We start from the raw sequence: 24,615 nt of genomic DNA, 5'->3' as shown, positions 1-24,615 counted from the left end.
CACACACACACACACACACACACACACACACACACACACACACGCGCGCGCACACACACCCCTGTCTACATAAGGTTTTGGAATTGTCTTTTGTTATCATCATTGTTTGTTTTAACTAAGACATTTAAAGGTCATGTAGTTTAATTCCCTGAGACTCATTTTCAAAGAAGGTAATATATTATTTAACAACCCACAGTGAATATGTTTTTCAGTGTGGTTGAAGACCATGATGTAGGACACCCACTGCATACACAAGTTAAAGAAAGGGGGAACTCATTTCTTGGACGATTTATACAATTTCCATCTAGCTGTATCTTTTGCTTGCTATAATATTAGAAATTACTTTTAGGATTTACTTCAGAAGGAGGCTTAAGCTAAAGTGTGTATTTTTTTTTTTAACCTTGTTATCTACAGTAACTAAAGAATGCAGTCATTAGAGAGTATACATATCCTTTTATCACTCTACCTGACAAATTGGTGGTATTGGTTTGCAGAGGCTCCTGAAGCACCACCCTCAGTTCAATAGCAACATCATTTATCTCTGATGCTGAAGTAAATGTCATCCAGACAGTAGTATATTATTTAATGACACTTAAGTGACTCAGAGGAGTGAGTAGAAGCACTGAGCTGTTTAATTCATTCTAAGAGATAATTTATGAAAAAGAGCCTGGGAACATTATGCAAGATTAGGTAGTGATTCTGTGATCCCTAGTTCCCTACATTGTAGCACTTATCACAAAGATTTGCTAAACATTGCTCTTAAGAAGTCATTGTCCATATAACCTGTCATATAGCTACTTATAATTGCTTTCTGTAATTCTTGCATACTTCTAGATTCAAATTAGATCCATAACTCTTGTTGAAGACCAGGGAGAATTATTATATAGTTCTAAGGATCTCAGGTCAAATTTAAACTTTGAAATCCATACAGGAAGTCTCAAAGAGACATCCAATCAAAGTCTTAGGATTAATTAGCTGCATGATAAATCACCTATAAGAACCTTTCTTTGGTAACGGTACACAACCTTTGTTATTTGAAGATAAAACCAAGCCAAAGACTCGGTAGGTTTATACAATAAAGCATACCAAATCCTCAATAGAAATGTGTTAAATGACAGGTAGTCTTCGAATTTTAACAAGAAACCAATAGTTACGAAATGTAGAGATCAGATGAAAGATAATTCACTGTTATCACTATAGGCAGTTTTTCTGAGAGAGAAAGCTTAATAGCTTCCTGATCTGGGTGAAAGAAAAATATTCAAGGAGTGTGCTGTCTTTTGGTTCCCCTCCTCCATACACCCTATTCCGAGTATTAGCTTCTCAGGGGATAAAGTAAACAATCCAAGGTCCCAATGGAAGCTCTCACACGGTTACAAAAATCAGGTAACTGTGTTGATTATTGTGATTGCAATCTGGCTTGATGTGTGACTCCCTTTTTTCTTTTTCCATTAAATCTTCCATTTGATATTTAGAGAGAGAGAGAGAGAGAGAGAGAGAGAGAGAGAGAGAGAGAGAGAGAGAGAGAGAGCCATCATTGGTTGTTCATTGGAATAAAATAATACATTTTTCAAAACTATCATGAAAAAAGAACTATATCTTAGAGAAAGAATCCCATGTCTTACTATTTTACAAATGATATTATATTTGTGAAATATGTCAAGCCTGTCATTAGGACATGATGAAGACTAAAATGTACAAAAGTATGTATGGATTCTGCTAATTAGTTACCAGTCGGAATGATCGGAGAACTGACAATCCTTCTACATTCGCCAAGCCGAGTTCCATTAAACTAAGGCTCACTATAAAGCCATCAAAGATATTCCAGCCTTCCTGGAAGTAATAATATGGATCCATAGCGATTATCTTGAGAAACATTTCTGCTGTGAAGATTCCAGTGAAGACCTACACGAGCAATATAGCTGATTACAGGAGTGCCTGCTCTCAAAAAGAAGCCATGCGACGAACAGTAGATCAAACATAAATTCTGAATCTTAAAGGTTGGTTTGTGTTCGACCAATGGATGCCCTTGCATGTTGAATATTCAACACAATATATAACTGTTCGTAATACTTAGGTTTATTATTCAGGTAATGAAATGAATACGCTGATTTTGCTACAAAAACGCACTGGACATATTGTTCTCTGCGGTCCTCGATCTCTTTAGCTCTCTAAAACTTCACCAAGTGTTTGCCCAGAAGCACAGACTTCAGTTGCCAAGTAAACTAGGTTGGTCACTTTTCATAGCTCTGCAGAAGAAACGGGAGCTAAGGAGGCTTCACGCAAACTATAATAAACATAGGGGTAGCCAGCTACTGTGCCTCATCCAACTGTAGCAGTCGAATAACTATTAAACCAATCAAAAACTTCGATTTGCTAAAAAAAAAAAAATCTCTGATTATAATTTTTCTTAAAGACATACCAATAAACCACAGAAGACCAATTCAAGTTTAAGGCAAGGGCCAACTACAAGTCAATCAGGTTGTTTCTGTGTGAAACTTTCTTTCCTCAAGCTACAAAAAGGTATGTACCCAATAGGGCAGAAAACATTGAACAAGGTTTCCTCAGGAACACTTCCTACCTACACTTCCTGTTCCACAATCTCTTTTTTTCTCAAGCGAACTGTTAAATCAAAATGGTGTCCATTGAGAAAGTTTGGGAAGGAAGGACAAAAAGGGATGAAGTGTATATAATATTTAACGCAGAACTTGATATAAAATGTGTTCACTGTACATACTTTATCATTTGACTCACTTCAGATCCATCAGAAATATATATATAGTGAAATATGTCAAGCCTGTCATTAGGACATATGAAGAATAAAAAGTACAAAATACTATATACATGCTATACTATGAATATAATATATATGTGCATGTGTGTATGTGTGTGTGTTCAATTTAAGTCTAAGAAGTATATTATGCTTTAATATATCTGTTATAAGGCACATGAGAACTTAATTAGCCTTTATTTTATATATATATATATAATATATATATATATTATATATATATATAAATTATATATATATAAATGTAATATGCATGTATATATATGCATATATGCTACACACATATTTTCCCCACAATTTCTAGCATAATCTTGTTTTTAAATAATGTTTCCATTTATTTATTTGTCCTGTGTGTATGTGGGAACACATGTGTAAAATAGTATGTATGTGAAGATCAGTGGATAACTTAGAAGTTGGTTCTCTTCCAGCTTTTGGGGTCAAGTCTTCAATTTAGGTCATTAGGCTTGCTGAAAGCTCTTTCTTGCTAAGCCATCTGGATGGCCCTAATTTTGCTTTTGTTTCTTTCTTTGTTTGCTTTGAGTGAGGCAGGATCTCCCTATGTAGCAGAGATGGCCTAGAATTTGTGATCTTCCTGCCTTTGTCTCCCAACTGCTGACATTACAGGTATGTGTCATTATGCCTGGCTGTAGTTATCATTACAATACAGAAGTGATTTAGATTCACTTTTAAATCAAATTATGCATAAAACCTCTGAATCCTTTGTACTGAGTTCAAGTAGCAACCTACGTTTTTATTTTTAAAAACTGATGCAAAAATGTTTTGGTGTCTTTGGTGAACATAGTCAACTAGCTGATACCTTATTTGAGAGTGACACATAAAATTGATAAAAGCAATCTGTAGGAAGATGAACCATCAAGGATTCTTACCAAATTCCCAACAGACAGCACACTGCTAAACTGTTCCGTCATGGGGTAGTGCTCCATGGCCATGAAGAGCGTATTTAACACAATGCAGATGGTAATGGCCAGGTCAACGAATGGATCCATCACCACCAGGTTGACAACGTGTTTTACCTTTAGCCATGGCTTACAACAGTCCCAAATCAGGCACATATTAGCAAATTTATACCAACAGGGAGGGCATTTCTGTCTGGATTCTTCAAGTTCTGGGGAGGAAAAAATAAATACACTGATGAAACCTTTTTTTACTTTCTATTAATCAGCCTTTTGTTTAAATTGCAGTAATTCTTTAATAAACAATCTAAAGGTACTTTTAAAAGATATGATAAGCAGTTGAAAAAGTCAGAAAAAAATTATGGGTTTGCAGTCACAGAGAAAGTAGACATAGAAAGGCTAATCTCTCCAGTGTTTCTCAGATACACATAGTTTCTAAGACTCTATCTGCAAGACTAATTTTTCAAAGTTGTCTACAAGGTTACAAGAAACAAAAAGGCAGGGTTCTCACTGTGTGCATGGTCATCTATATTCCACAAAGAGCAAGGGTTGGGGTGTGTTAGCAAAGGCTCCTCCAGAGACATCATCACAGCCTCTGAGAATCACAGAGACACTCGGTCTCTTGGATTAGATGTCACTGGAGGGATTCTAATGAGGAACACTTAACAAAACCACTTTGCCATGTTAAAAACTCTCACATTAATGTTAACATCTGAGTTACATGGGCTTGCATATTAAGTTCAACAAGTTTCCTGTTCTCTCTAGACATCAGTGTAACCAGAAAATGTTTTTAAAAAGAAAATAATTCACTGAATAAAATGGGGTCCTCACTGCTACATACCAACACTTAACAATGTGAGATTCAAGTACTATTAATAAAATACAAGATTAAAAACAGAAAGTTCATAGAATTCATATATCTCTGTTGGGTCTATTTATTTTAATGCATCGAAATCTTCAACTACTGTATCAAATATATGAAATGAAATTTAATGTTAAAAATGTTAGGAAACCATGCAGTGCTTTAAAGAAGGATTTAAGCTAAATGACAATGTAGTATTAAACTTATTTGACAATTGTCTACAAGGCTTTTTGATCATTTCCTCTAAAATTAAGTGATAAAGAGACCTTCTAGAGGACACCTGTTTGGTAACCATTGACAACGTCTTTTGGGAAACTGTGAAGCAGAAAACTATCATTTCCATCTTTCTTTGGTCAGATGACCACTTAGCACAGTCTTCAGTGGGAAAGGATACCAAGTTTGCTGTATTCTTCCAATACCATCGCAGAAAATTACCTGCTCTGACAAACATGTGACCATCCCTTCTTAGCACTCAACAGAAGGAAACTTTCCTTCTTCATTCCATGGCATATGGTTTCTGGCCAGTCACTTTAGCACTATGGTAGCAACTAGGGCATTCCTCCACCATTGATGGAGATTACAGTGAAGTAACATTTATAAGGGAGGAGGCAGCGTAGAAAATGGAGAAGAATGTTGCTAAATATTTGTTCTGCTAAAGAACATTTGCTACTTATTTATGCGATAAGGTCAATTATTTCCTTAGATGAATTTATTCTTTACTGTTTTAGTGGAATTTTGTTAAAGCTAGACATTTCAAATTTCCCCTTGGATACTGAAATTCTTCAAGTAAACTTTTTTTTTCTTACTTCTTACAATTTGTAATTTGATAAGCAATTAGGAATGCTTCAGTTAAGACAGACAAAAAATTCCCATAAAGTTATTATCCACTTTATTTATTTATTTTATATATGTTACTTTATAGATGCTTTCAACACTACCAAACCAGTTCATGTTCACAGAGGTAACAAAAAAATTATATAATTTGCAACAAATAATAGAAGAGAAGCTGCAAAATTTCTGTCTATGCACTATCAGAATAAATTCCATTCTTAATTTATACAAGCTGTGATATAGTAGAGTAAGAAAAGCAAATAGCATAGCACAGAAAATAAAAAAAGAGAGAAATCAGAGAAACATTCAAAGGGAAAATTCAGCAGGTGCTCATGGTCTTGACACTAGGAAAAGTTGGAGCCAAGTTGCTTTTAGTTCTAAAATAAAATCATTCAATTATTAATTTCGCATAGGAGGATCTCCTGCTTTGGAACAAGCGAAGCACCCAAGAAGGGACTACAGCCACTTCTCCATCATTCCTGTGGGGGTTTCCCATCTTAGAGTCAGCAGCAGCTAAGTTCATATCTTCCCCTGCATCTTAATTCCTTCAGTGCTTTTATGTTATATCCCAACATATATACACTGACCAAAGTGTATCCACAAACCATCTCTATACAATTCTGCATTTAAAAATATCTTTTGCTCATCATTAAACAGGATTATGCATTACTCTGGGTAATGAAGAGTTGGCTGTAGTTGAAAAGAAGGAAAGCAAAAGTTGCCAGCCGCATTAACAAGCCTGGTTTTTGAAAGGGAAGGCAAACCAAGTTTTAGAAGAAACCACATTTAAATAAACAGATAATAACAACTGAGAAACAGTCACACCATTATTTGAACAAGCAAGACCGTATCAAGGTAGGCTTTACTATTCATGTTATGTGCAAAAGATTGCTGCCTATTATAATCTGGCCATTGCCACATTCAAATTGTTCACATGTAACTAAATAAAAAAAGTATATATATCAGGCTTTCATCATCCTATCCAACTCTTGGAGACGTGTTTCCATGCAGGAGGTTGTGTGTGCTGCCATTCTAAGCACTGGATGTCCATTCATTGACAAGGCCAATTTCTAATGGTTTGATTTCTTTTTTTCCCTTCCGTTACTCCTTACATTACTTGGAACTTAACACTACTAGAAGTGCAAAGCATGACTGTCAGTTTAGACTTACCCTGGCTCCTTCTCTACTTCCTGCTTTGGGGAGCAGCCATGCTGCTGACATCGGAAGCAGAACCACTGGCCCCTTCCTCTCAGTGGTTTTGCTATGGCAAGGAGCAGAAGACCAGAGACTCTTCAAAAGATTTACCTGGAGGGATAGGGAGGAGCAAGCTACTGGCAGCTGGGGGGGAGAAGGAGTGTGAGCTAAGCAGGCAAGGTTGGGGAAGAATGGACTTGAGTTTAATATTCCATTGAAGTCAATAAAAAGATCAGGACTCTACCAAAACTGGGTATTATACCAATGTCTTGTCCATGATGACAGAGACATCCATTATGGTAATTTTTTTCTGATTATGACTTTCAGGCTTTTGATACTGAGATCGTAAGATTGTTGCATTGTAACTAAAAATACTCTTTCTAAGAATCTACCCAGTCTCAGAAGAAACTATTATTAGGAAGGGAGATATATACTAGGCAGAGGGCCAGGGAAAAGAAGAAGGGTAGTGGAGATATGAATAAGATACAGTGTATATGTCTATTAAAATTTGAAAAGAGTTTTAAAAAATAGTCATGCACACACTCATTTTCTCTCACCCTTATGCTCCTTTTTTAAGCTTTCTACTTTGACTTACATATTCAAACATACTTTTACATATGTGGGACTAGAAATCAGGGAGACTTATAAAAGATGGAGAGATAGACTACATCTTATATGAAAGTAGGAAGGAAAAATAAGGAAGAGATGGGCAACAGAGAAGGAGGTTATATATGAAAACACTTTACATAAATATATCTTCCACGTATTGAAGTTGACAGCCACTGTTGATTTCACTTAGTATAAAAAGGAAAAAGAACCACATGAGTTTTCAAAAGTAGAACAATAGAACAAATAATAACCATAGCATCTGTTGACAATCTTCAACATGCAAAGTGCGGGGGCGTTTTACATGTGCCATCTTATTTAACCGTTACAACAACTTTATGCCTGAATATTACAGTCCACATTTTAGCTGAAAAAAAATGAAATTCAAATCACAAATTAGTACATTTAAACTGTGACAGTGCCTGGAAGTGATCACAGATCAAGATGTTCTCCAAACTTTTATTTTGGTAGTATGAAATCCAGCCTTGTAAATACTATGTTAGCTATTAAAGTTATAAGCTTCAAGCAAGGTAAAAGCCGATATGTTATGATATTTCATCAGTGATGAAGAGAGACAGAGAGATACAGAGATAAAGAGGAAAAGGAAGAGAAGAACAAAGGTACAGCTGTAAAATTTTAAACACAGCTTCAATGAAGCATGGCACCTTAATTCACACTTTTATTTATAACTCTGGTTGAGTCAATAGATTTCATAACTTGTGTTAGCATGTTATATTTTGCAACTTGTCAGATGTGTTAGCACCATAGTGACAAGCATAAATCTGTCCACTGTTACTAATGTCACCATCAAGCTTAAAGAATTTATAATGTAAGGTCTGGAAGTCTTATTCCAAATGTACCTTCAATTTGTAGCAGTTTCATAGAAGCTTGTTTAACAATCTACACAAAAGAGTCAAATCCATGTGCTATACACCAATTTCGCTTTACCTTTTAAAAGAAGTGATGATGTGGTTAGTATTGGGTTGGGAAGTATTGTCTTGAAACTTAGAGGTGAGGGTTGTCACATCATTAACAACCTGCCATCAAAGAGCAATGGTGGGGGACTTTTGACTTACCTTCCATAGTGTTGGTTAAAATGCTGGCCATACTCATTGCTCTTTGCCTTGATGTAGGGTCTTCCAACAAGTCCATAGAAACATGGTAAGAACTGGACCTCCTCTTCCTTATTTCTGTTTCAGTAGTTGTGCCCTGAAATACCAATATCCCAGACAACAAAATAATCACTATTCTTGGTGTTAACAAACCTCAAAGCACTCTAGTTGTAGATGTTACTTAACCAAGAGTTCTACACACTTCCTCAGATGTAAGGAGTGTCTTACATTCTCATTGCAGGGATAAAATACCAAACAAAAGCAGCATAAGAGAGAAACTCTCTTTTGACTCATAGAAGTTTCAAGTGGGTACAGCCTACATGGAAGAGGAGACATGGCAGCAGAAGGGGTAGGCATAATGGCAGGAAAAGAGAACTGTCTTGTCACACTCATCGACTGTCTGCACTCGGGAATCCGGCAGTGAACAGAAAGTGGGACCAGTCTATAAAGCCTCAAATCCCATCCTTGGTAACCTAACACCTTCTTCTGTTCTCTACCTATTAAGGTTCCACAATGTTCCCAGATAACACCATCAGCTAGGGACCCATGATTGAGGCATATGAGCCCATGGTAGACATTTTATATCTAGACCACAATAGCTCCCCGTGATATTCCTAGAATTACCGTATTAGGACTGTTTTTGAAAGTCCATCAGCCCCTCAGTCTTCTGTGATGCCAGCCTTCTCTGTGCCAGAAATTTGGCTTGGAAGGACCCAAACATGCCAATTGAAGCATTTGGATGTTAACATTCACACAATGACTCAGTTCTTCCCTACTCTAAAACACTCTCCAGGTTTGGATCTAGGTAGAAACATGTTCCTACTTCAAGACATCAAACATGATGTTATCCATCACAGGACAAAGAAAGACTCTCAAGCATTTCAAAGGCAAGTCTGAGGGAGTCAGTGACAAGGAAGTTACTCTCAGTTCTATGTTACCGCTGTTGCCTAAATAGCAACTTAAGTGTTGCTTATGAATCCAGACATCACTGGGATATGAGCAATGACCATTACTGTTATGTTAATCATTTGCATGACTGGGTATTTCAAACGGATTTCTACTCAACTGATGTTATCAGGAATGGGGATAAAGATCCATGCTATCAGCTCAGATTAACTACAAGATGAAGGAGTAGTTGAAGCAGGAGAAAAGAGAGACTCCATTACTGAAAATAAAACTACTAAAGTAAAGATGTAAAGATGGGCTCATGGAAAGGAAAATATTTACCTTTAAGATGACCCTTTTAAGAAAAAAAAAGGAGAGGCCACATAAATATCATTCAATCTCTTAGCTTTAGGCAAAACCACATTCAAAACTCCAGACCTATGGAAGTTTTAATTGTAGTAGATTCCAAAATCTCTAATGATACTACTCAGCTAATTCTTCTAAAGTTTAATTGGCTCAGTGGAATTTATATGTAAAGAACAGGAAATAGTGTGCCTTGCTTAGGACCTGCCATTTGCTTGGCACTGTCTGTTTTCTGTTCACACGTCCCCATTGCCAATTGTGTGTGTCCCTTCAGCTTCTTCCATAGGACAGAGTCCTGCCCCAAAGCATTGACTTCATGGCTGAAGGGATGCAGGTATGGGAATCCACAGCTTACCTGGTTACACTAGGCTTGGTGTCAAACTAAGTCCAATCAACCTTTGTGAATTATTATACCTTTTCGGATAGGGCAAATGTATGGTGACTCCTTGGCAGTTCTGATATATGGATTTGCAATTATATTTATGCCGTGAAATTGGGAATGTTGTCACAAGGGTAGAAATAGCAGTGATGGGTCTACTTCTGTATTTAAGAACCATGTGAACTGTTTCATAAGAAAAAGATTTTCAGGATCTTTCTTCTGCAAAGCGTCACTCTGAGTAGCTCTGGGTACAGCCAGAAAATTTGGAAATTTTATTTCTGAGAGTCTCCTGAGAGAGTTTGAAACATGGCTTAAGAAATTAAGAAATTACTGTTCTTTCTTTATCTTCTCATCAAGATGGTAATATTTCAGTATTACACAAATCAATTAGAACAGGGATTGAAGTAGCTCAATGGAACAGCATGTGCATTGTGTGCATGGGAACTCTCTGCTTCTGGTGTCTTCCTCAACTTCCTTTGACAGTGTTTCCATTTTATCAAAGAGCTCATTCATATCCTAGGTGTGATGGTTTATATCCTTGGCCCAGAGAGTGGTAAGATTGGAAGGTGTGGCCCTGTTGGAGTAGGTGTGTCACTGTTGGTGTGGGTTATAAGACTCTCATTCTAGCTGCCTGGAAGCCAGTATTTGCTAGCAGCCTTCAGATAAAGATGTCAAATTCTCATTGCCTCTTGTACCATGCCTGCCTGGATACTGGCATGTTCCCTCCTTGATGATGATGGACTGAACCTCTAAATCTGTAAGCCAGCCCCAATTAAATGTTATCCTTATGAGAGTAGCTTTGGTCATGGTGTCTGTTCACAGCAGTAAAACCCTAAGACACTAGGTTAGGTTCATTTCAAGGCATTGATTTATTTGTTTGTTTTATATGTCTCTGGTACTTTAATTAAACTGTGTTTAGATTTTGCAAATTAAAGAAAGAAAAAAGAAAGAAAACCAGACAGAAAGAACAACAACAACAAAAAGATAGAAAGACAGACAGAAAGAAAAAGGTTTAGCCAGACAATGATGGTGCACACCTTTGATCCCAGTGCTCTGGAAGCTGAGGCAGGCAGATCTCGATGAGAAGATCTAACCTTATAATGGTAACAATTTTACCATTTAAGAAAATACAACAGAATATTGAGAATATACTATGAGTGGAGTATAGTAGGGCTTGTAAACAGCATATCGGGGATCAAATCTTAGTTTAAGAATGTACAGGCCTCGGGGTTGGGGATTTAGCTCAGTGGTAGAGCGCTTGCCTAGCAAGCGCAAGGCCCTGGGTTCGGTTCTCAGCTCTGGAAAAAAAAATGTACAGGCCTCAATTGCCCCTCTGTAAAATGGGCATAAATTAGTAACTATTATAGTGGATAGTTGTGAGGGTTCAATGAAATAACTGCACAGTGTACTGGGCAATGTGTCGAACATAACTGGCTAAAATTATTTCTCTAAGAAAATGTGACATTTCCTTATCATTCTTCTTGTCTGCTTCACAACAAAGTTCTACTCTTCCGTGGCTTGCTATTTTTCCAGGATACATGGAAACTTCCTTGAGGAAAGGCTGAGAAGAGGCCATAAGACATCAGTGATGAGCAGCCGCTATTGTCATATTACAGGGCAAGACATTTCTCTAAAAAGTAATTGAAAACTATTTGGACCGAAGGGATGTGTCCGCTAAAAAAAGAAAAAGAAAAAAAGAAAGAAAGAAAGAAAGAAAGAAAGAAAGAAAGAAAGAAAGAAAGAAAGAAAGGATATAAGAGTAATAACATAAAGGAGATTTTAACCCAGCTGGGGAGAATGTGATCAGACAACTTGGCTGAAGTGTTTTATAAAGGTCAAGTGGCGTTTCACTTAATGCCACCTTGAAGAATGACCCATTTTATAAAGGGACCATCAGCGATACATCCTGATAAACATTATTAAGTTGAAAATCTTTTCCATATGCTCGATTTGGCATGACATTGCATATAAGAAGTATTCATGGCAGTAATATGGAAGGCTAACTCCATTAGAAAAAGAAATCGAAAAGAAAAATATGTGACTGTAGCCTGTGCTATTCAAGCAGCCTCTTTGCTGATTTAGGGTGGCTGGGTCATTTGAGTTGGTACTGGGGGCAAGGCACACTATGAAAACTGTGGAGAATTGTGAAGTAAGGGATTTAGATAGGATTAGTGTGAGCATGACAGCAAGTGGAGATGTGAAGTTGTTTTAAAGGAACAGGATAGCAAAACCTTTGAAATGCATATGTACGTGTATGTGTGTGTGTGTGTGTGTGTCTGTCTGTCTGTCTGTCTGTCTGTCTGTCTTTGTATATGTGTATATGTACTCATGTTTATATTCTTTAATTTCTTAGTATTTAATCATATTGCTAGGTGTGGCACAGGCCTTTAATCCCAGAGCTTGGAAAGCAGAGGCAGGTGAATCTCTGAGTTTAAGGCTAGCATGGTCTTCAAAGGGAGTTTCAGTATCTCCAGAGCTACACAGAGAAACCTTGTTTCAAAAAATATAATAATAATAATAACAACAACAATGATGATGATAGTTACATGTTTTCACGACAAAAATGTGGTTTGACTTTTACATTAAACTCCAAACTGTAGGAATAATAATGAACAAATACTCCTATGAAACTCATTGTATGATATTAATTTGTAGAGATGTGTTGAGGTTTATTTTTTTTTTAAAGGAGATAAGTTCATAGCTTGATAAAACCAGCCACCTCTTGGCCTGGGAATAAAAGATGCAGAAAAATGATCATCTGTGGAAATCAAAACCCACATTCCTGATTGCACCCACGTGGCTTCTTTTTCTGTGCTCTTGGCTGCAGCTTTAATGATCCTCACCTCTGGCAGCAGCTGCCCCACAGGAGATGTGAGCGCAGAAGGGCCTCCAACCAGAGAGACCACACCATTGCAGTCCACTGCACTGTGCATCTTCCCATTCATGGGTAGAGTGGGTATCCCTCGGGAGGCACGGCTGGCCTGGCTGACGTTGCTGGGACGCCTTTCTCCGTGTCTATGTGGTACAAATAGAGAGTCTCTCCTGCTGTCGTTGTCCTCAAATGTGCTGTGTTCATCGTCCGCAAAGTCATTTTCAGAACCAATATCCTTCACCCGACCTTTGAAGCTGAAAAGGCTTGCTCTGCTGTTGCGTCTCGGAGAAAAAAGGGAGCCTCGGATGCTCAAGAGAGACTAGAAATAACCAAAAGGAACAAAACAGATGAAGAGAATTAAGAAATTGCATCCAGAAGAAAATGCCTTGACCTGCTGGTTCCTACCTGCTGGCTACCTCAGGATAAATCACTGGGCAGGAGTGGAAGGCTCCCTCCCTGCACTAGCTGCTCAGCACTTTGCCTTACTTTCCTCCCCTCTAGCTTCTTTTTCCTCCTAGTCTGTCATTTTCTTTGCCTAGGCATAGTTAAAAGAACTCCCACAATGCTGTCTAGTCTTATTCCTGATGCCTGGGAGGAGCAGCACTTGCTAGACCATTCTCTTAGAACTAAATATCACCTAACGATTCAGTGAAAAGTAATTAAACACACACCTACATTTAGGTCTTTTGAAGCTCAAAATAGACAGCAGTAAGAGCTCACAAGTGACCACACCCTGAGGCAGAGCCTCCCCAGAGAAAAATCAAAGCTGGCTTGCTGGTAGACCTGCATAATTATAGTACAGGAGCAGCTTCTCTCCCTCCCTTTGCATATTTTATAATGGCCCTCATGAATAAATTAAACAAATCAAGCTGAAATAACTGTATGATTCATTTCCTGATTTCCACTCTTCCGTCTCAAGAGACCCAAACAACACGACATTAGCAAAAACCCGTTTTCAAATAAGAATCTGATCACGGTCACTTAGCATTTTCTATCGAATGGCCTGTTTCCTTACTCTGCTTGACCATCACACACCAATAAGGATGACTTACCTCTTCTATGCCATCAGTCTGTGTTTCTAACCTCTGCTACACATGCAATCATTTGACTAATAGCCATTTCTTTGTGGTTTACAAGATCCTGTACCTTAGGAAAAGCTCCTCAATTCTTGAGTCATTTGACTTCTGAGGCACTAATCCAGTCCCTGACTCTTGAGCACTCCATCCCCGTAATGCATGGAATAGTTACCATGGAGACACGGGGTGTTGCTTGGACAACTGAGAACCAACACTTCCCTTTCCAGCTGTTGGGAAACAGAGGTGCTTTTTCAACTGGGGTTGCTGAGGTTATTGGATCTAAGAGCGACAGTGGGTATCATGCTAGACACATGGGAGAAACCTTGGGTGACATATGAATAAAGACATGATTAGGGTTATTTCTGACATACAACTTGCTGTCTCAGTCACTGTTATTTGCTGTGAAAAGACATCATGACCAAAGCAAGTCTTGTTAAAGAAATTTAGTTTGGGTCTTGCTTACATTTTTTGAGACTTAGTCCATTTTCATCACTGTAGAGAACACAACAGCATGCCAGCAGATACTGGCGAAGTAGCTGAAAGCTACATCCCAATTCATAGGCAGAGAGAGACTTGATCTGGTGTTCACTTCTGAAACCTCAATGCCCACCCCTAGTGACAGATTTCTTCCAACAAGGCCGCATCTACTTCAATAAAGTCACACCTCCTAATCCACATAATCTTTGCAGTGTCACTCCCTGGTGACTACGCTCAAACAGCCTTTGGGCTGTTTTTACCAAAACCACCACATTCCACTTCCTGCTGCTCATAACCTTATAACCATATTAAAGCACAAAATGTGTTTAGTCCAACCTCAAATGTCCCCATAGTCTATCACAGTTTCAAGACTGCTTAATATCCAAGGCCCCAAATCTCTTCTGAGACTCAAGGCAACCATAACTCCCTATAACTCCCTATATAAATCAAACCACCATATCTGCCTAAAACTATGCATAGACATTATTTATATAATCGAATAGCTCTGTTTTTGTAAGCTAGTCTGTATTGTATGTCTGTAGTCATTAATAGAAAAAACACAAATTCAATAACAATAAGATGAATTTGATCTTTAACTCTTTGAATGACTTAAGGCCAAATAATAATTTCGTGTCTATAGTATTCTTATATTCTTTAAGAAATATGTCTTCTTCTGATTTTCCTTTTAGATAATCATCTTTTCTTCAATGATATTTGTAATATTTATACCACATTTGTACATGTCAAATACTTTTTTTGTGTTATGCATCCATTCATTCATTATTCAATAATAAATAACATTTAGGAAGACAGATATATCCCTCTATAGAAGTTATTTCTTCCCATCCATACCCGTAACCTATCTGTCTTAGTTACTGTTCTACTGCTGTGATAATATACCATTACCAAGGCAAGTTACAGAAGGAAAAAAGTCTTTGGGGCTATGGTTCCAGAGACTTAAGAGTTCCTGATAGCTGAATGGAGGTAACAAGTGGCAGACAGCAGAGCTCACGTCTGCAACTACAAAGGAAGCAGAGAGCACACTTGGGATAGAGGGGCACTTTTCAAACCTCAGTGCCCACCTGCTGTGACATTCCTCCTCTAACAAGGCTATACCTTGTAATCCTTCCCAAATAGTTCTACCAAGGTGGCGGCGGGGGTGGGGGTGGTAAGGGGGAATGGGACAAAGTATTCAAACATAGGAGCTTATAGAGACTATTTTCATTTGATTCCACCACAGAAATCCTACCTATCATGATTGATAACCTATTGTTTATCATTAGCTCACAATGAAAAAGACAAAAGGTTTAAAGGAAATACAGTAAATTTCATGTATATGTAACACTTTTAGTAGAGTTTACATGTTAACTTAAAGTACATCATAGATGGATAGAGGGAGATAATCTCAATAAAACTGATTAAATGCTGCATTAAGAACAGAGTTTATATATAACAACTAGCTACATTGCAAATAACCAAACCATGTCTTTCTCCATAGCAAGCTCCAGTGGCTTCCCTTTGTGTGCCCAGATGCCCACTGTAGCTCTTACAGCCAGCAATCTCAACCAGCCCAATTTTTTTTGACAGTTTATAAACATTTGGAATTTTATTTAAAAAAAAAAATCACAACCATGAACATTGTTACAATTAGAGGCCCTCTTGGTTCTCCACAATGATACTGAGCATGCTCACAAGGGGTTCCTATTGTTAAGTCTTAAAACAACCATCTTAAAAAGGAAAAAAAAAATAAAAAAACAAACAAAAAAAAAAAGCCAGCACACTACTATTTAACTTGTTTTAATGTTTCTTTACAAATGGTGAAAATACTAAAGTACAGACAAGGAATAATCATAATGTTGTTGCCAACATTATAAATATGGAATTATAAATTTAAAACATTTTCTGGTTTAAAAAGTAAATCTGGTCGTCAAAGCAGCTCTGTAGGTCTCTAGTAGGGCCGGTCTCTGTGTTCCTGATGGTGCTCGCCTTTATCCATTTTCCCAGGTCCTCCACGTCCGCCTCTTCTTCCTCCGGTCTGTTCCATTAAAGGTCCAGGAGGCCCCCCCCCAGGACCACGTCATCTTCCTCCACCAAAGCCACCTCAGTCCATTCCACGGCCACCTTGGAAGCCTCCTCTGTCTTCACCTCTGCCACCTCTGAACATTCCTCCAGGACCTCCACGGTCCATGAGTCCACCTCTTCCTCCTCGCATGCCACCTGGGCCACCTCGTCCACGATCACCACCTGGAGGTGGAAAGGGTGGCGGGAGGAAGCCTTATACACTGGTTGCATTCTGTTCTCCAAGCGAAGTTCTGGTTTCCACAGCCCGGATTGGGAGACACTGCCAGTCTCCAGCTCGGTGCTGGACATTTCCTCTTCCAGAGGGGTTTCCTCTGGAACCTCGGGGCCTCTTGGAGGGAAGCCTCTGTCTCCTCCGGCCTCCCATGCAACCCATGGGTCCCCCAGGACCTCCTGGGCCACCCGGACCTCCACGAAGTGGTGGTGGCATCCCTCTGCCCTCACGAGGTGGCATGCCATCCCGCATGCTGTTCACTGGAGGCTTCTTTCGGGCAAGAGAAACTTCAAGTTTGCTTCCTTGAAAATCTTTCCCATCAAACCATTCCATGGCAGCCTTGGCAGTTGGTCGATCTTCATAGGACACTGTGGCATCACCTTTAGGCTTTCCCGTCTCCTTATCCAGGTAGATATGGATCATGGGTTGTCCAGTTCTCTTGTTCATCTTGACAACCCCACACTGCTTAAAGAAGTCTGCCGGATCATCCAGGGTCACATTGTCATTTAATCCTTGCACATAAATTGCACTGTTGTCAGAGTCTTCATCGGGATCTATAGGAAGGCCTAGCTCAAGATCTGGTCCTTCATCCATGGGTCCACCTCGCTCTCCAGCGCTGCCCGTTCCACCGCGTCCTCCTCCCCGCCCACCTCTGCTCATGCTTCCACGATCAAAGCCCCTTCTTCTCCTGCCCCCGTTATCAGGGCCACTCAAGCTCCGGTTCTCTCCTGGTCCGGCAAATCCTCCAGACTCCTGCCCATAAACACCCATGCTACTGGTGGGGTGGTCCTGTCGGAATGAACGCTGCTGCCCGTAGCTGCTGCTCTGCTGGCTATATGGACTTGGAGCCTGGCTGTAGGATCCAGTCTGAGGGGGGTAACTAGTAGGAGGCTGCTGCCCATAGCTGATTTGTTGACCATAGCTACTCTGCTGTCCATAGCTGCTCGGCTGCCCACAGGTGCTCTGCTGAGAGTAACTGCTCTGATCGTAACTAGTCGGCGGTGAAGAGGAGTAGCTGGTAGGATAAGATGGAGGTGCGGTGACTGGCTGCATCGGGTAGCTCCCAGGTACCTGGGGATAACTGTAGTTACTCTGTCCATATCCGAGGCTGGGTTGATTATAACCCCCTGTGCTAGATTGAAGTTGACTAGTCTCAGCAGGCTTGTTACCATCCTGTGGTCTGGTAGGTGCAGTGGCTGTTGGCTGCTAGCCATAGGTGGGGTAGGCAGGCTGGGTGCCATATGCAGACTGAGCTGCATAAGAGGCCTGCGTTGTGGTGACTGTAGCAGTGGTGATGTCATAAGCACCAGTGCCATATCCTTGCACAGGCTGATTGTATGCCTGGGGGGGGGGGCAGTTGGAGTGGTATAACCAGTGGGAGGAACCAGCCCAATTGTAAAGGTACCTACCGCTCTTCCCCAACATCTGGAAAAGAGAAATGTGTTCTCCATGGGCCAAGCAGAATGTTGTGCCTCTCTTTGAACCACTGCTTATACTACAGACATGCTTACAGTTGTTTCCTAAATTAAAGCTGTGATGCAAATGAGAGACAGCCCAGAAGACATCCTTCCCACTGGTGAATCTCCAAAAGCTATAACTGCCAATTCATCACAGGTGACCTGGTTCTTAGAAAAGTTTCCAAAGGAAATATCCAGATTACCTTGAGGCTTGATTAGAGATGCATTCTTGCCTTCCTTCCCTTCCCTCTCCCACACTTACAAGTCAGAGATGTCTAAGAAATAGTTCACATTTCCACCTACTCTGCTGTGAAAATTATAATCTTGCAGGAAAAGCTTATATTATATATTCTTTTTGGTATGAAAGCAAAAGTGGTTATCACCATAATATCCTTTCCATAATATCGTTAGAAAGCATGGTTTCTTAATAGTTTGTGATCCTTGACCTTTGAAAATATCTCATAAAAGCTAGGAAGCTCCTACCACTGTACCCAGGAAGAATCTCTATACTTGGTTTGACGTTTTCATTATTACTTCCAGGACTTTCAAAGTGGAGTTACTGAAATAGCTGCACCATACCTCTCTGTCCCCCTCCCTGCCTCGTCTCCAATCTTGTTCGATCGCTGTCAAAACAAGATCCAAGCATGAAATTGTGTGATGAGCTTTTTGAATGCTTGTGAGAAAACCAAGACAGAAGTCTTATGACCTCAGTTTCTTCAAAACCACAATATTGTTCTTAGATTATGTGTTCGTGTCCCTCCCTGGTGTGGCGGATAGGAGTGACTTTACTGCAGATTATTCATTACAACCGGTGATTACTATGTGTTTGTATGCCTCTAGAGAAAAACATGTTTCTCTGTGGAGCTTGTCCACTACATGTGGCTTGCTCCTGTGATTGGTCACTTCACTCATGTGAGTTTTCTGAACCCTTAGAGTATAAATTGTCTGATGCTTTGAATAAAGTGGGCTATTGCCTGAGACTTTAGCCTGCCTCATTTATCAGCTCCATTCTCCCAGGTCCCATCACCTCTAGAGCAGTAAATACCACTCCATCTTCTTTGCAATCTACTGACTATTTTAAAACAAAAAACAACACCAAAAAAAAGGCAAATATTTTTAAAGTAGTTCATTGTTATTTACACAGACTGCTTAAGAAACAAATATGAAATTAAATTAAACACAGAAGGTCATTTATGCCATAAATCGCTCACATTGTCCAATCAGCTGGGAAACAGGGACCAGGAGAGGTGTGCAGATACTGTAAGGGAAATGCGGTATCCGTGAGGAAATAAAGAGCAGGGACAGCCCCAGCATTTCCAAGCATAGTGCACAGACTAGAATTGATCCTCTTGGATGTGGAATGATGTAAATTGAAGAAAATGTCGGCAGTGCCAGTGGGTATGAAGCTTCAAATTTAGGCAAACCTAGTTTATAATTTACACAAAATTAAGTTCAGGAGTAGGCAAAATAATCTTCCTTCTTCTCTCCTTCTTGCCCTTGATCTATTCTTAACTCCCTTCCTCCATTGCCTTCTTCTCTCCTTTATTTTATTTTTTTCAAAATTATCACACTTTTAAGTAGAGAGCCCAGCATTTAAGACACTCATATTTGCCAATTAAGATTTATTCAGATGAAACCATGAGAGTTGTGCTGGCAAATTTTTTTTTTAAAAAAAGTAATTTTTCTTCGGTAACAAAAAATCGTATTCAATTTAAATTCATTGATTTCAATTCACAATATTATTTGGCTGTGGAATGAGTCAGCTGATCTATTGAAGTGTGCATATGTTAACTATTAGGTCATGTGAAACTCTTTATCTGATAAGCTGTGAAGAGAAATTTAAAAAGTCCTAGATATGTGTATATTTTAAAGGAAATCAAAATATACGTTTCATCAACAACTTTAAAGGATGTTTTCCAGGCTGACCGAAAAAGGCAAAAGTCCATGGGTTTCACTGTCAGATTAAGAATCACCCGATATTGAGTCAAATCTATAGTGAAAGTGATACTGTGCTCTCCAGTTGTTAGCATTGATTATGAGCAGGGGAATAACATGAATACCTATGATGTAAGCCATCCACATGGTAAGTACAGAGCATGCTGGTGTCCCTTTCAGAGAAGGTTGACAGGTGTAGCTTCAGGCGAAACCTGAAAGCTCTAAATCTAGTGCATGGCTTGGCTGGCAGTGGCTCCTCTTGCAGGACAGGCCAGCGTTGTAGAAGAAAAACATTTTGTTGATCCTCATATTTCAGAGGACTATAGCCAAGTACATCTCATCAAGGGGCACATTGTTTGAGACTGGCAGCATCCTGTCACGCTCTCTGGGAGGGAGATATCACAAGAGGCACTCATGGAGAACTGGAGGTTCAGACACTAACCTGAGGAGATGTTGAAGCCCCAGGGATGATGGGCTGTAAAGAGTGTGGTGGTTACCGCCCTGTTCTCTGTGGTCAGGAACGACACCCTGCTTCTCTGGCTTACTTTAGAGCAGTGGTTTTCAGCCTTTCTGATGCTGTGGCCCTTTGATATAGTTCCTCATGATGTGGTGGCCCCAAGCCCTAAAATTATATTCGCTGGCACTTCATAATTGTGACTTTTCTACTGTTGCCAATCATAATGCAAATATCTGTGTTTTCTGGTGGTCTTAGGTGACCTGTGAAAGGGTCTTTTAACCAAAGGCGTTGCCATCCACAGCTGGAAAACCACTGAGCTAACAGCACTGTCTGTGCAATCCTGAGCCCCAGAGTTTGGCTCCAGCATCCACACAACAGGTTGAGAACTGCTGCTTTAGAGACTAAGTCTCCTCCACTCATTGTCGGTGGGTGGGTAGGTGGCTTACCTCCTTCTATAGTTGCCACACGCCATGTAGGATTGGCTGTTGTGTGTGGCAAAATCCTCTGAGTCCAGGTCCAGTAGGTGATTCGGTTGTGAGGCTTCTTCCCTACTGAGGATGGTTCAGCACTAAGCAGATATTTAAAATACTGAGATGGGTGGCAGAATGCCTGGCTTCCCGGGTTCTCCCCTTCCCTGCAGAACTGCTTGCTTTTCCTACTTTTCAAAGCACTTGAGGGACATATCTTGAGTTGGGCATTTGTAGTTCTTAAGTATACAAATTCTAGAGTTGGTAGAGCCACAGATGATTATGGTCATCATCATCATCATCATCACCATCATCTCTCATTTCTGAGCTCTTGCTTCTTTCTTTTTCCATTTCCTTACTCTAACTTCATCTTTGTTCTTATTAATTTTGCTTTTAATCTTTTAACTTCATAACTTGATACTACGATGCTCCTCTCATTTTTTTCCTTTTCTTCTCTTTTTCTATTTTTGAAAAATCATTTCTAGAATTGGTATTTCTAAGCCTGGTTTATTCCCATTTTATTTGCTTCCATCTAAGCATTATTGGGAACCAAACCTCAAAAGAATGCTGCCTACGAAGATGACCCCAAATTAAAACCACAAGTCCATCCCCAAAGATGCATGAATTGAAGGGTAGAAAGATAAGAGCTGTGACCAGGCAAGGCAACAACGCAACCTCTCCACATTTTATTGTTGTTGCTTTGCTTTGGTGACAGACTCCCATAGAGCCTATCATGGCCAAAAACACCCTTTGTAAATGAGTTATGACCCTTAACTTCTGATCTGCCTGTCTCCTCCTCCCAAGTTCTCTGACTACAGCCCTATGCCACCACAATTTATGTAGTCCTGGGAACGAAACGAAGGGTTTCATTCATGGTATGGAAACACTCCAGAAACTCAACTGCATTGCCAGCCCCCATCAAAAGTTACTAACATCCAAACAGCCTAATCCAAATACAGTGGATATCCTCCATGCCAAACCAGTAAGTCTTGTTTTAAAAATGATTAATGAGACCGCAAAGAGGATTAGAGGAAACAGACAAAAAATTAAAAAAAAAAATTCACTCAAGATTTGCACATGAAATTCAGCCACTTGGATGAAACCCCAAGTCAAGAGTTAGAAATTAAACAGGTGTTGTAGGAATGAAAAAACTCTAGAAATTAAACACTACCACCACCACCACCACCACCACCAACAACAACAACAACAACAAACCCATCATTAAAGGACCAGACCCAGTGGAATAAAGAAGAACAGGGACTGAACAAAGTAGAACACCAAGTATGCATGACCAGAAAAATAACATCTCCAGGTCATACTGGAGTCAAAATATTTACACGACCAAGTGAAGAAAGACTCTGAAGAGTTGTGGCAGGGAAGGGCTAAGAGCCTTTCAAAGTTAAGCCACTCAGAGTAGAAGACTTTGCTGAACAAATTCTAAGGACCTGGAGTGCAGGGACTAACACATATCAATCCATGAAACAAAATAGCTGCCAGACAAGATTTCAGCATCCAGCAAAGCTGCCTTTTAACATAGAGTGAGGAAAAGGACTTCCCACATCATGCATAAACTATAGCAATTCATGTCCACTAAGCCAGGCACAAAGCAGCCACTTAACGCATCACTGCACACAGAACAGGAATGAAGATGTATATAATCAATGGAGAAGTGAAGACTGGGAAGGAAGATTAACCTTGTCAAAACAGCAGGTAATGAGTCAGAGAAAAATTTACATATACCATATCACTCTAAATAGAATGTGTCTTAATGCTCCAATTAGAACATGTATACTGGCTAAAAGGAGTAAGAAACAAGACTCACCTATTTGCTAGTCACATAAAACTCAAGTCACTATGTACAGACATAAACAGATGAGAGTGGAAAGATGCAAAAAACAAAAATAATAACCTCAATTAAATGACATCTGAAGACAAGTATGCACAGACTTGCTCATACCTGACAAAGTAAATTTGAAAGCAAATTGATTTGGATGAGATAAAGTTGTTACATATTAATAAAAGGAAGACTACCTCAAGAAGGTAAAATGTTTGTAATCTCTTGGTGACACATCTCTGAAATCTCCACTTGAGGTGGAGGCATTAAGATCAGGAATTCAAGGTCATCTTCAGCTACCCAACAACTGAGAGGGAAACCTGGGAAACACAAGACCTTGTCTCTAGAAAACCAAAAGCAGCAACAACCATAGCTGATGTTCCTGTAGTTCTTACAGAGTGGTCAAGAAATTAAGTTGAGTGAATCACGAGACTTGGTACCTTAAAACTCTGCATTGAAATACAAATCCTCATCTCAATCATATTCCCAGTGAATAGATGCGTCTCTGCTACAATTGTTGAATACATAAGCTCCTTTCATATTTTCTAAAAAAATGAATCAAAGATCTAAAAGTAAGACTGGAAAGTCTGAAACCACTGAAGAAGAGCAGAGTGAAATGCTGCAGGATATGGACATAGCAAACTATTTTCTGAAGAAAAAAAATACTCCAGCAGCTCAAAAACTAAGACAGGATTGATAAATGAGATTGCATCAAATTAAAAAGCTTTGGCACTGAAGAAAAAAAATGCATTTTCATTGGTGAAAAGAATGGGAGATTAATGAGAAAAATTAGAGACTGAGACCATACCAAGAACTCAAAAAATGTTAAACACCAGAAGAACAAAGAACCAAGTCAGTAAATGGGCAATGAACTGAACAGATAGTACTCAACATAAGAAGTACAACTAGACAATACATACACAAAGAAGAAAGATTCAGTATCATTAGCCATCAGGGAAATGTGAGTCAAAATTACACTGAGATTCCATCTCATTTCAGCTAAAAGGATTCATTAAAAATAAGTCACAAAAGCCAGGCATGATGGCGCATGCCTTTAATCTCAGCACTCGGGAGACAGAGGCAGGCAGATCTCTGAGTTCGTGGCCAGCCTGGTCTACAAAGTGAGTTCCAGGATAGCCAGGGCTACACAGAGAAACCCTGTCTTGAAAAAAACAAAACAAACAAACAAACAAATAAGTCACAAGACACCTTCATAGGAAAACACAAATTGTGCTGGCAAGACTAGCAGGAAAACTGAAACTTAGACAATGTGGGCAAGGATATATGTCAGCCCAGCTACTCTGGAGATATAGAAAGAGGCTGCTTAAAAAACGAAAAATAGAGCTACTGTAGAATCCACCTATACCACACCTGGGTGTATACACAAAGGGACTTAAGTCAACATACCATAGAGATACTTGCATATCCTTGTTTACAATAGTAATATATGCATAATTCTGAAGCTATGTAATCAACCCAGGTATCCCTTGACAACAGATAAAGAAAATGTGGTATCTCTATACAACAGAATACAATAATTAGCCTCAAATAACATATCGTCACAATAAAGCCACAAATCACTTAGCAGTTCATCATTTCAGCAGAAGAGAGCTGGACTCAAAAATACATTTCTAGGTTCTACATATGAAAATGTATGTATATATATGCAAATATATACATATATGAAAAACACATATGAAAGTAGAATGGGATGTGTTTGATTTTGGAAGAGGAAAGAGACTAGAGAGAGAAGGAGGCAGAGAGGCTAAATGAATTAGGGGTGTGAATATAGATGGTCAAGGTCTGGTATGTG

General features: G+C 39.3%; 1 protein-coding gene and 1 pseudogene across 7 annotated transcripts in view; both read right to left on the bottom strand.

Moving 5' to 3' along the window:
- LOC110318152 (sodium channel protein type 2 subunit alpha) overlaps positions 1–24,615 on the bottom strand; it is a 128,596-nt gene that overhangs the window by 35,977 nt on the left and 68,004 nt on the right. For all 6 annotated transcript variants that reach the window (XM_021192950.1, XM_029536040.1, XM_029536042.1 and 3 more), the window contains exons 12-15: positions 12,778–13,125; positions 8,272–8,404; positions 3,676–3,914; positions 1,729–1,902 (exon numbers count right to left, since the gene is read on the bottom strand). In XM_021192950.1, coding sequence (XP_021048609.1) covers positions 1,729–1,902; positions 3,676–3,914; positions 8,272–8,404; positions 12,778–13,125 — 894 coding nt within the window. The remainder of the gene's footprint in view (positions 1–1,728; positions 1,903–3,675; positions 3,915–8,271; positions 8,405–12,777; positions 13,126–24,615) is intronic.
- On the bottom strand, positions 16,177–17,966 carry LOC110319544 (annotated as a pseudogene). The gene has a single exon (XR_002380405.2). The product of XR_002380405.2 is annotated as an RNA-binding protein EWS pseudogene (transcript).

This window comes from Mus pahari, chromosome 3 (assembly GCF_900095145.1).
Source record: "Mus pahari chromosome 3, PAHARI_EIJ_v1.1, whole genome shotgun sequence".
In the NCBI taxonomy this organism is placed as follows: Eukaryota; Metazoa; Chordata; class Mammalia; order Rodentia; family Muridae; genus Mus; species Mus pahari.
This window is presented reverse-complemented; position numbering and strand designations above follow the sequence as displayed.